Source organism: Seriola aureovittata, chromosome 11 (genome assembly GCF_021018895.1).
Source record: "Seriola aureovittata isolate HTS-2021-v1 ecotype China chromosome 11, ASM2101889v1, whole genome shotgun sequence".
Taxonomy (NCBI): Eukaryota; Metazoa; Chordata; class Actinopteri; order Carangiformes; family Carangidae; genus Seriola; species Seriola aureovittata.
In genome coordinates, this window is record NC_079374.1 from 5,741,775 (window position 1) to 5,754,580 (window position 12,806).

Genomic DNA, 12,806 nt, shown 5'->3' on the forward strand with positions numbered 1-12,806 from the left:
TCGCTTTCGTTCTTGCCTTTCTCATTTCCCCTCCCCTCCCGTCTCTCCTTTCTTCTGGCCGACTCTCTAAAGTCCAGCTTTTTCACGACCCGCTTCTCATCAAAATACAGCTGCACTTGAAAATATGTGGATATTTGTTTGTTACATTTAGTGCTGATGATTATGCATTACTCGCACAAGAGAAAATTAATCAACCACTCTGGTGATGCATTAATCGATTAAGTCTTTTATCAAGCAGAAATGTCAAGCATTCACTGGTTCTAGCTTCTCAGATGTGAAGAATGTGCTGTTTTCCTCCGTTTCATATCATTGTTTTTCAGTATCGTTTGGCTTTGGACTGCGGCCGAGCTTACTTTGATTATTTTCAAATGTTATTTGTTAAGAATTTTTTTTTCTCTCTCTCTCTCTCTGTCTCCAACTGTGGTACTTCATGCATGCCATGTGTTAGAGTAGATACCAATGCCCAGTGGGAAAAGGAAAAGAGTGTAGCCAATGTGTTGCATTAGCCTGGGCCACTCAGCAAAGGATGGATGAAATAAAGCAAAAATATGTTTAACAGTTACGGTTTGAGGTCTTATTCCATTGGGAAACACACTTTTTATGTCCTTAGGCTTGTAGCGCTGACTTTGTTGTTCATCTTTAGTATTGATAGTTCAACCAGGAGAGTTTCCTGTCCGTCCAGGTAGTCACTTAACATCGTCTATGGTGCAGAAAATGAATCTGCCTTTTACGTCCAAATGCCTGAAATAACTCCTCCCATTTCGGTATTATATATATGTATGTATATATATATATATATATATATATATATATATATATATATATATATACCTCAATGAATCCAATAATCTAAGCTGTTCTGCATATCAAAGGAACTCACTGGCTGCCTCCTCCAGTGGAACGTCCATCTACATTTCTGCTGGAGTCAGGATGTGTGTCTATGGATTTGTGCAGCAGCGTGGTCAGAGGGAAAGGTACGGCGTCAGCAGCAGGGAGATTATTGACACTGACACCAGCAGGATTGACAGCATTTCATGCTCTCCGCCATTCCATAATTCCCGCCAATTCCTACGCCTAACCTGTACTGCGTGTTCCATACACAACTTCAAATCCAAACAGTCTTTGTAATCCTTTGAAAACACCCCCGTCGGGGTTGATCTATCATGGCTGGAACAAGAGAGCCGATTGTATTGGAAACAGAAGTGTCGCTCCAGGCAGGAAAATGTTTAAAGTAACAGGAGGAATTTCCAGAGATTGTCTTTACCCTGCGATTTAACCTTGTGTGGATTATTTGATAATCCAACAAGAGTTTAGACGCGATCAGATTACTAATACCGCTAGACTACATTTCTCACGTCTCATATGAAAACACCGTTTGAACACACACATTGCAACTCTAACTAGTTCACGCCGGACCATTTCATTATGCTCATTTTGCAGTATGTTGTGCTTTAAATGCTCTTAAATGAACTTGAATCAATCAATGAAGTTTAATCAACAATTTTAACAAAGCAATTAATTATCATTGTTGAAAAGAACGAGCAGTTTGAAAGCGTCACGTTGAGCTCGGGAACTTGTGATGCTGTTCTTCACAAATTTGTGACATTAAATATAAATCAAATGATTAGCCAGTTAATTGAAAAAAACAATCATTAATTGGTAATGAAGCAGAAAAAAAAAAAGCTAAATTTATGATACTAAAATTAACTTTTCAGTGTGAGCCAAGGAACTTCATATGTGGTAGTTTTTACTGTACCGTTGAGCCATTTTGAGTTGTACTGGGCGGTCCGGAGAGGCGGCATGCCCCCCAGGCTGCGGTATATGACGGGGTCACGGCCAGAGAAGTCAATAACGGTGGCGGCGTACAGCTCTCCGCTCTCCGTCACGACTGCTGTGGAGTTGTGGCGAGGATCGTACGGGCAGCGTGCCACGCCGTTCACCCGCTCCAGCACGCTGCTCATGTTGCCCACCTGCGACGGACGAAAAGACAGAGCGAGGCAGAGAGGGAGAGAAAAAGGAGTAAGCGAAAGTAACAGATCCGAGTCTACAGTGTTTTCTCTGAATTTGTACAACAAAAAAAAAAATCACACTAACACACTAACACACAGTCATTTGTACCTCTCGGGTAATACATAGTGGCAGGAATGCATTGGTTCCACAGGTCATGACCTCAGTCTTGTTCACCAGCAGGACTCTGATGTAGTTCTGACATTCAATCTGCAGAGAGGAGGGTGAAGAGGAAAGCTTTCAAACAGCTACAGCGGTTACAGTCTGAGCTGGTTAGCTAAATACTGTTCGACGTTTCGCTGAGAAGAACAATGGACCAAGTCGTCTGGTACCAGACTGGCATGCGACCAAAAGGCAGAGCAGTTCAGAGCGTGCAGCTTTTGCTCTCGTGAGTCCATTGTTCAAAAATATGAATGCTCGTTTGCAGCTGAATGGAAGCCCATTTGCGACATCGACAGAGAATTGACAATAACTCAAGTATGTGTGACAAAAAAGTCAAATCAGTTTTAACAAAGGTGTGAAATAGATTTACTGGCAATAAAACATTTTATGCAACAATTTGGTGCCGTCTTGTTTTGTGGAGAACAAATGAGGTAATTGCAGTGACACAGGTTTCAAAGAGAATTGATTGCTTTATGTATTTGGTATCACCCGTTCACTTTAAAGGCACAGTGACAGATAAAACTCACGTTGCAAACCCAAATAATCAAAGCAAGCATTGGTTATCAGCCATTTTTGAAAGGAAGTCTTTTTGTGTATCTCACTATCTAGCCCTAGGCTCTCTTGTGCACATTCTCCTTCCATTTGCCCTCTCTCTCCACTGCAAGAAAAACAACCCTTGATTGAAGGGTCTGAAATAGCTGTTCTGTACAGAGCCCTCCCGTGAGGCCCATAAGGACCTCGCCACAACAGCCAGAAGATATCAAGATGGCCTCTCTGTAAGCCAGGCAGCGCTGACATGAAGTGTTGTAATTGGGAGCGGGATCGAGGTTACCTCTGTTTTGCCTTTGCTCTGACAGGACCTCCTGGTTTCCTCGTCCGGTGCCCATTCTGTTGCCTAGGAAACAAAAACAAGAAAAAAAAAGTCCAATGATGACAAAGAGGCCGAAAAGCAGTCAGCTGAGTCCTTCAGACACTATAAAACAGTTACGCAACAACTGACTGTTGCTAATACTGTAGGCATGCACAAAAAGATGCATGAAAAGACTTTAACCTCATTGCTGTTTGTTTATTGTGTAAACATGGCGACCGGCTCGTCAGCCAAGAGCTTATTCGAGAGTAGCGGGCAAGGTACCCAACGAGGCAGTTGAAGGGCTAAGGGCAGTATTAGCATGTAAATGGCTTTCTCTCCATCTTCTTCTTCTTTCATCCCCTCTCTATCTCTCTCTCTCTCTCTGAAAGTTTGCAGCACTCGCCTCTGCTCCAATGCCCCCCCCCACCTTTTCACTCGTACTGCCCAATTATATTCCTGTTGAGGGTTTTGTCATTGGGCTTTATTATGGATGCAGGCAGCAGCACTGCACAACTGCACTGCAAACACATTAATGCATGTGCATACACATGCTGCTTGGCCGACAGAGACGCACTGGCTCTTGTTAAGAGGATTGAGAGATGTCCCTCTCTTGGCACAAACTGTATGTGTGCAAGGTGCCAGAGGACCCCCTGCCCCCCGCCCCCTCCCCTCCCTCCTGTGTGTCACTAGCCTCATTTTACTATCCTCTCCTCCTTTACTATCCTCCCCTCCTCTTCTCTGATCTCACTGCCCGAGTAGGAAGGTCGCCCCAATATCTAACAGTTAAAACGTCTGCCATTATGTAACATCACTTTATCTAATTCTACATCCTACTGTTGTTTGTGTTCATTTCATTCTCTCCTCTCCCAAAGGGATTATTGTCATGCACAAGACAACCCACCGCAGACAATCGCCCTCCCAGGACAATCGGCCAGTGGGACAAAGTTGTGACCCCACACTGAGTGAAGCCTGCCAACTGAAGCCAAGCAGCTCCAAACTGGGTCAGTATTCCAGGAGCCAAAAAGAGGACTCAAACAAACCATAAACTATAGAGTAAAAAAATACTGATCCGTCATGTAGCTCATCTTAAACACCTATATGCAGTCTTGGATAATTCCGTTTTTTTTTTTTAGGTGTGAATTTGTCCTGCGGTGACAACACTCACGCTTTTTGGATCCTCATTTTGCTTTAATTAAAGCTCAGCGGAAGGGACTAAAAACTGTATAGCCCCAAGACTCAGTGAGGGATTCTGCTGGGAAAATATAGTTTTGAATTAATCTCTTTTTTTTTTTAGATGCTCCGTGTAGAAAATGTAGCTCTTTAGGAATTTAAATGGAAATAAAACATTATAAGCATGTTTAATGAGAACTTAAGAGAACTGCCAAAGTCTTTCTGGAGACAATATGCTGCGTTTAAATTCTCCAAGTGTGAAAATCTCTTATTTCACAGGTCATGGAGTATTTCAACTACACTTGCAGGAGTGGAAGTTTATGATTTTGGATGATTAGCCTCTGCATAAATTCATGCTAACGAGCGAAAACACCAGACTGTACAGTACTATCCATCCACCGCCTAATGAGCTCGTCAAACATCTGCACATTGTGTTGGGAGTTCTTTTAATGCTTTTATACTAAGCTTATATTCATAGAAAATAAATGACTGTGTGATTGTTTTTTTGATTGATTGCACTGCCAGAACTGTTTTTGCTGCCAAAACACTGCACAACAAGTAATTCTTCCACATTTCTGATGCCATGTTTGATTGTTTGAGATGCAGCTTAAAGCTAATCAGCAAACACACCAGCCACTGTTCACTGCCTGCCGAGCACAGACAAAGTTAGCGACTAGCTGTTGAAGAAAGTGAAACATTTAGCAGCTAAAAGAACCAGAAGATTTTTGTCAGGAGGTGGTGGAGACCAAACATGAGCTAAAAGGAGACTTTATGAGGTGATTATGTGCCACGACTGTGTGTTCTTCTGCCCCCTGGTGGCAAAACAAATCATTTAATGCATCTTTAAATCTGCACTTTACCATTATTATTTTAATATTTTATTTTACTTATTATCAAATTATTATATAATTTATTTTATTTTCATTAATGTACACGTGAGTATTCCAGCTCTGTCTTTGTCTCTACTAACTCAAAAAATATCTGGTTCTCTAGCTGTTGGATGCTTCACTATGTTTACAAGGTGTTTGCTAACTTTGTTGCTGCAGCTAGACATGAAGTTAACGAGAGCGGTGAGAGTGATGCAGAACAGTAAAGCTGTGGCTGTGACTCCACAGAGGTGAATGGAGCTGCAGAGTCCGGTGATAATTCTGTGAGTTCTAGTCATTTGATCCATAATTCATGTAAAAATATTGATAAGAGCAACTTCATCCAGGCTAAACTACACATAAAAACCTCTGCACTTTACGACCATATGTAAGCGCAGGTTAAAGGTGGAGATTGAGACAGATTCATTAGCGTTATAAAGCTATGTTTAGCTGCTGCAGCTGGTAGAGAACCAGTAAGTAGGCTCTGGCCCATATTGATAGTTACAGCTCATCTCCCGGTCTCCCACAGCAGCTCCCTTCAATTAACCTGCTTCAGACTGCCCTGGAGAGAGAGACATCAGCAGGGGACAGCTATATAAAGTAAACTGTAATTAAAATGAAACTTGAGCTTCAGTCACTGAACACAAAGTAGTCGAAGAATTAGAAAAAAACAAAACAAAAAAAAACTGAAAGTAGCTAATGTGCTCTGCAGGAATTCGGCTGTAGTCACGCAGCTCACGCTGCCGACAAACAGTACGCAGACAATAGCAACCTCAAATCCACTTCCCATGAGCACAGTGAACAGTGTGGCACCTGCCATTCAGAGAGCAGCCCCGCCCCCTCTGCGGCAGTCCATCACTTCGCCTGTTGAAATGAAAACACTGCTCCTCCACAGCCCCTGCCCATCAGCCCCTGACAGCCTGGGGACTGATGTTATGACGTCATTGTAAACACACACACACACTCACACACGCACGATCACACACACACAACACACACACACACACGCAGTGATGGATGCCTTTGCGATGAATCATGGCTTGGGGCATTACCATCTTTTCGGCAGGGCCCCGTCTCCAAGGATCCCCATCGGCTTAACCCGCTGACCTTCACCAGAAAGTGCCCCCCGCCTCTCCCTTCCCCCTCTCCCTGTCCATCTCTTCTTCTTCACACCACTTTGGAACAAAGCCACACTCACACAGAGCCTGTGAGAATACCAATTCTGCTTCAACATCCTCTCCCTCAAATACCTTCCCTCAGTACCGAGCCCTGAATGGCCTGACTGCCATCAACAGATTGAATAAGAGCTGCATAATGTGTGGCAAGCATGCAGTGTTTATTTATCACTCAAAAATGCTCACAGCAAATGGAACATAAAGAAAGCTAAGAGATAAAGAGGGAAAATAATGTTGTCACTTATTCCAGCTTGATATACAAGCCCTCATTTGCTGTGTAATTATTCATGTTAAATGTAGAAGAGCAGCTCAGAGCACAGGGTTCACTCGCTGTGGCAGTCAGACGTCTGTTGACCTGGACTTATGAAAAAGTTTAAAAAGTTGCGTTGAGAGAAAAAGAAGAAAAACATCAAATAAAAAAAAAAAATAAAAAAGGTATTTACCAAAATGTCAAACTATTTGCTTCAGGGTATGAAATACTGTGGTCATGATTAAAGGAAACCAGTACTGACTGTTGGCAGGAAATGGGAATCAAACAACAGTCACAACTATGTTGACCTCTACCTCTTTACCTAACCAGCATGTCCACCACACCTGGCGCTGTCACATTCCTGTTCCTCCAACACTGCTCGAGATGAACCGAAGCCAAATTATCCGGTGTGCAAATGTCCGCCGGATAAGTTCAGCATCTGATGCAGCACAACCTCGGCTTTTTTCACACACTATCTTCATCGGCCAGGTGTTCTGCGCCTGTGAAGAGGGAACTCTTCATCTAGTGATTTGGTCATTTGTTTTTCTTGTTTGTTTGAGTCACTTCTCCTTCAAAGACCGTGAAGCAAGAAGAAAAAAAAGTTCTGAAGTTTTTCTTCTAATATTCAGGAAGTACAGATGAAAAATCATAATGCGATTATTTTGGCAGATGGTGCGATTGTGATACGAGTCATGATTTCAGTTGGAACGGTCATTTTTTAAATTTAATTTCCAGTGAAAATATGAAAATGATTTTTTTGGGGGTCATATAACAAACCAGGATGTTTGTTTACATCTGGAGAATATGATTCATTAATGCTTCATGTATGGTTTGTTGTGACACATTCTACCTTTATCAAAAAAAAAAAAAAAGAAAAGAAAATTGCACCGCCTGCCATTTGAATATTGCATGTGGCCACACTGCCATTTTGATAATAAGCCGTTAATTGTTCAGGTCTAACATAGAAGATAAAGGTGAGACAGCATCCTGCAGCCAATAGGAATCTGTTTGGAAATGTTTAGAGGTGTTTGAACAGTGACAGTGGTTTGAAGGAACCGTAGTGATGAGAGGTAAGACGTTTTCTGGCACTGTGGCAAAGTCAGTATTTCCACCTTTGCTTCAGTTAGAGATGCTCATAAGTTCCACCGTCTTATCCAGTAAACATCTACACAAGTTGACGCTGAACAAACATCAACTTGTGTTGACAACATCTGAACAAACACTGTTGTTTTCCTGGTCTACGCACAAACACCAGTATCAGGTTTGAAGATTTTATAGACGTACATTGAGCATAAATATTGGAAGAAACAGGAAACTTAAATCACTGCCTCGGATGCACAAAATACCAGACAATTAAAGAGTCAGCTTCCTCTCTGAGAAGAGTTACAGCCATTTTTCATGCTTGAATACAGCCCAAGGCCAGAGAGCCTGTTTATTATTTGCGCCTCCAGCCACAGTTGCATGTTAGAGTACATTTCCATCTATTAGCAAAGCCAACAACCATGTGCACTCGCTGCCATCAATTCCCCCTGCAAACCTGAACCTGACACTCCATTTCTCCCAATTTCGGTTCTCCTTAGACACAATAAGAAGATCTTGCCCACGGCATCTTTCTTAAAGGAGGGAAGAGGGGAGGGAAAAAAAACATGAATATTTTATAGGCGAATAAAATAGCAGAAAATACAATTAGTAGCAGGAAAGAGGATTCATCACTTTTACCGCAGAAAGATGGAGGCCGGGCAGGAAAATGAATTCTATTTTTACGAGAAACAGAGAGAAAGAGGGAGGGGAAAGAGAGGGATGGAGAGCAGGAAACACTAATGAAGTAAAGAGGGCTTGCGAGCAGCGACGACTGCAAATGCCGTTCCTGAAATGTGGTGCTGTGTTGATAAGGCTGCCTCTCACTGACACACTGCTAACATCATGTGTGACAACTAATTATAACTCATGAATATTGTAAATAAGTGTGTCAGGGGAGTAATGGTTGTTTGAATAGGCGCTGTCTGGCACTTGTTACAGTCAAGACAAATTTGTGTACCAGTTCAGTGGGATTGGACCTAACTGGTGTGAGCCGCGTCTGGGAAAGTATTAAAAATATAAAAAAAACATTGCAACAGTTGTTTAGCAGAAGTTAATCATTTCAACATCCAAACAACAGCTGAGCTATTACTTCATATGTTGAGCACATAATAACCTTAAACACTGTAACAGCCCGTTCTGCTAACACGCCTTGTCCATGACGAACTATTGCTCTGTGAGCATCGAAAATGAAAACTTAGAACATTTCCTGGATGTATTCACTCTGACTTCATGGTCTGGGGAATAAAACTTGTAAAAAAAAAAAAAAAAAAAAAAAAAAAAAAAGGTTTATTTATCATTCATGTAAGCGGATTATTTGCAATCACAAAACTCGAAGGACGGGCAAATATTTTTCACGCTGTCAGTATCTCTATAAACGACCACCTGACTGGCTCCTCGCGGTTTCTTCCTCATCTCATCCTGCTACACTTCACTGCGGGCTTTTCCTCTGAATGTTACTCAACCATTGAAGCAAGGGAGAAGAGAATCTGCATATTCACCCACCACCAGCAGCACCACCACCTCACTGAGAGAGAGAGAGAGAGAGAGAGAGAGAGAGAGAGAGAGAGAGAGAGAGAGAGAGAGAGAGATCATCTGTGTCCTCACTTCAAAGCATCCCACACTTTTACACTGTTAATTCCTTCCTCTTATTTCCAGCCCCCCACTCTTAATCTGCTATTTTAGGTAACAACCCACACCCAACACACACACAAACACACACACACACACACACACACACAGTACAATATGGCCAATTTTGGCACAAACTGGTGCCCAGGTGGCGCCGAGATGAAGCGCTCAGTCACCGACACAGCGACAGGAGTGAGCACCACTGGCGGTGTTCACAGGTGGGAAACCACTGACGCATCACATGCTTGTCAAATTATGACATTAGATGGTTCTTTAAAACATACACCACCCTGTCCCGGTTTTCATCATTAATTTCTAACATTATTAGCAACGTTAACATCATGACGCATCAGTGCAAGAGGATTTGAAACAACAGCACTGACGTCAAAGGCAAAAAAAAAAAACCTTCAACTTCCAATACTTTTACTCTCTCTGCTGCCTTTTAGGTTTTAGGAAAGTCACACTGACTCCTCAGAGACTCCTCAAAATCATGAGGTTTTGCTTAATAGATGTGTCAATGTGTCATTTCTAGTATGTTTTTTGCCTTTATTATTCGATAGGACAGTGAAGAGAGACAGGACATGGGCCAGAGAGAAGGGGAGTGACGTGCAGCAAAGAGTCCTGTCGGGAGTCAAACCGGGGAGTCGCCTGCTCAGAGCGACCACATGCTCTGCATCCAAACCACTCAGCTATCGGGTCACCGCACGTTATGAGATATTTTACCTTTATCAAAAATAATATAAAAATTTGCAAATACTGCAACATTTCTTTAATTCTTTACTCGGATTGTCTTCTCTTTACTTCCTGTTTCAGGTTCTGGATTTTAAACGCAGTGTTTCATCACGAAGAAAAAATGGGTCCACATAGTGAACACAGTGATCAGCGGGGCATGTCGTTAGTCATTGCTTTAATTAGTGATGACAGAGAGCGACTTCTAGGAAAGACTGAAGGAGTATTAACGGAGAAACGTGCACGTTCTGTGGATGTTTTCGCCATAAATCTTCAAAAGGAGTGTACTCCAGATGACAAGGAAGAATTATTCCTGTGCGGCCCTGAGCAGCATACAAAGCAAACTGAGCTGCTAAACAATTAAATGCAGGTAGCGGAGCAGAGGCTCTGTAGAAAGTTAGCAACAGATGAGTTTAATCGACTGTGAAATGGTGGTGAAATATTCTGTTACCTGCACATTTTATTGTTACAGCTGTAGGGGCCCACATGTAATGTTAAACAGCTTGTTCACGGCCCCACAGCGCACTGGGGCATGTGTAGAATAATGCACGGATCGTTTTGTTAGTTTAAGGGGGTTGTTAAGTCATTTGTGGTCGTCGGGGGCTTGTCTCAATCAAGAAATACAGTTCGTACAGTTTGCTGTTTCTGTGGTCCTCTTGATATCATTTGCATCTAACTATAACGCCCCTGGAATCTGGACTTTGACAAGAACTTTTTGGGTTGTTATTTGACATTCATTTTCTTTATCTTCAAAAAGGGTTTGCACAGTCTACGTCATGTTTTCCTTCATGCAGGAAGTGTGAGACTGCGTGCCTGTTATGCCCTGCAGGTGAAGCTGTTGGCTAACAGGTGAGACAAAGCCACTGATAAAAGCTGTAGTCAGAGGTGCAGCACTCTTCCAGAAGTAAAGGTTTGGACAGAATGTTTCTCTTGGCAGAGATGTTGAAAATCTGTTGTTATTGGAGAAAACGGTGGAGCTTGGGGGAATGTGTTTTTTGGGAGCTGAATACGCAGCGTCATCAAGAATGTCTTCAATAAATTTGAGGGGAAAATCAGGCCCTTCAATTCCGAGCATCAGCGTGGATCTGTTGTGGCAGACGGGATTTCATCAACCCCCGGCACGGACAAAACACTGAAATGCAGTTTTAAACTACAACAGCAAACGTGCCAAATGCCACTGAACCGTACATGAGCCATCACATCACACCCCTGTTTGAATTCCTCTCAGTGATTTCATTTTTTTTTTTTAAACTGCTGACTGCTGTTTATTTACTTTGTGAGCTACAGTATGTGTTCATTCGCCTTTCACACACTGTCAACACACTGTTTTAATGGGGCGCAATGGGACACAAGCCATACAGGACTGTAAACATATAGTCTTCCAAGAGTTGATACTGATCGGAAAATGTAAAAAAAATAAGAATAAAAACAGAATAAAGAAAGGCCTGAATTGGCCTTGATCTCGATCCTGTGGCCTGACGTGACGCTCTCTCTCTCTTATTAAATGAGTGATTAAACACATACACCCATGGGTCGTTATTCACTGTGTTTAACACACAGGTTTCCAAAGCCACATACAAAACCACAAACAAATGAGACACGACTTTCAACTACCCTTTGTCTCGCAGCTGAGTCTGATCGAAGGACACACCCACATCCTTTGAGTGACACACTCTCTCTCTCTCTCTCTCTCTCTCTCTCTCAGACTGAGTCGGTGCAGCATGAGGTCACTAACCTACACTTTTGTCCTCACACTGGAGAGAAACAGGCTGACAGTGTTTCAGAGTGTGTGTTTGTCTGCACTTCAGCGCACACACACACACACACACACACACACACACACACACACACACACACACACCCACCCACACAATTTCAAAAGTTCTGATTAAATGTTCACACTGTTGACAAATACAGCTCAGTGCAGACGCCAGCAGACGCTCATTCAGCCATGAGTGTGAATCTTTAGACGCTCATGACAACTTGCACTGTTTCAGCCTGACTTCAAGCTTGAAAGGCGGCATTTATTGAAACATCTCATCCTAATGCGCTACACATCCAGCCTAGTTCATATTACAGAGCTCAGTTCAACAAATTCAATCTCCCACTGAGGCGGTATACGACACGGTCCTGACGAAGCTGGGTATTTAACATCATTAGGCTTTGAGTTAAATACCAGGCTACAGACACCCACATGTGAAAGCATGAAGTTTACTTGAAAACTTTGGGGGATTTTTTGTTTGTTTACATATTCTTTGATTAGATATTACCAATTTAAATTTCAGCTAATTTGAGGTAAAGTTTGTGTAGAAGAGCTGATGCAACGAACAGTTTGTTTTAATGAAAATAAAAGGGGTAGGAAAAGCTGTTTTTGTTCCGCATATAAAAGTAGTGAAAAAGATTGTTCTGGTGTCAGTACTGTTGTTGTAATATAATACAACAACAGCCGTCTGTCAAAGTTCAAGTACGGGCAACAGGGAAGGGGCAACATACAGACAGGCAAGCTGGCAGAGCAAGATGAACCAAAGGGACTTATTCTCTATGATCATGCTCACAGACAGGCAGCTGGCCTAAATACAGATGCAGACACACAGGCAGAGACACACACACACACACACACACACACACACACACACACACACACACACACACACACACACAGACACACACAGACACACAGACACACACACACACACACACACACACACACACACACACACACACACACACACACACACACACACACACACACACGACCAGCTAGAACCACCAGGGTGAAGACACAACACAGACCACGCGGCCAATGGGAGCGAGAAAGTGGCGGTAAATGTAGACACCGAGGCTTAACGAGACGACGAGGGACAGGTGTGCAGAGGAGCGGCATCAGG

General features: G+C 42.7%; 1 protein-coding gene and 1 long non-coding RNA gene across 7 annotated transcripts in view; one reads left to right on the forward strand and one right to left on the reverse strand.

Annotated features, from left to right (window-relative positions):
• Window positions 1–12,806, reverse strand: part of sema5ba (sema domain, seven thrombospondin repeats (type 1 and type 1-like), transmembrane domain (TM) and short cytoplasmic domain, (semaphorin) 5Ba) — a 174,211-nt gene that overhangs the window by 55,957 nt on the left and 105,448 nt on the right. For all 6 annotated transcript variants that reach the window (XM_056388964.1, XM_056388965.1, XM_056388963.1 and 3 more), the window contains 3 exons: window positions 3,002–3,064; window positions 2,119–2,217; window positions 1,757–1,970 (listed from right to left, as the gene is read on the reverse strand). In XM_056388964.1, coding sequence (XP_056244939.1) covers window positions 1,757–1,970; window positions 2,119–2,217; window positions 3,002–3,064 — 376 coding nt within the window. The remainder of the gene's footprint in view (window positions 1–1,756; window positions 1,971–2,118; window positions 2,218–3,001; window positions 3,065–12,806) is intronic.
• On the forward strand, window positions 3,806–11,368 carry LOC130177331 (uncharacterized). The gene is made up of 3 exons (XR_008828999.1): window positions 3,806–4,020; window positions 9,750–9,885; window positions 10,003–11,368. It is a non-coding gene; the product is annotated as an uncharacterized LOC130177331 (long non-coding RNA).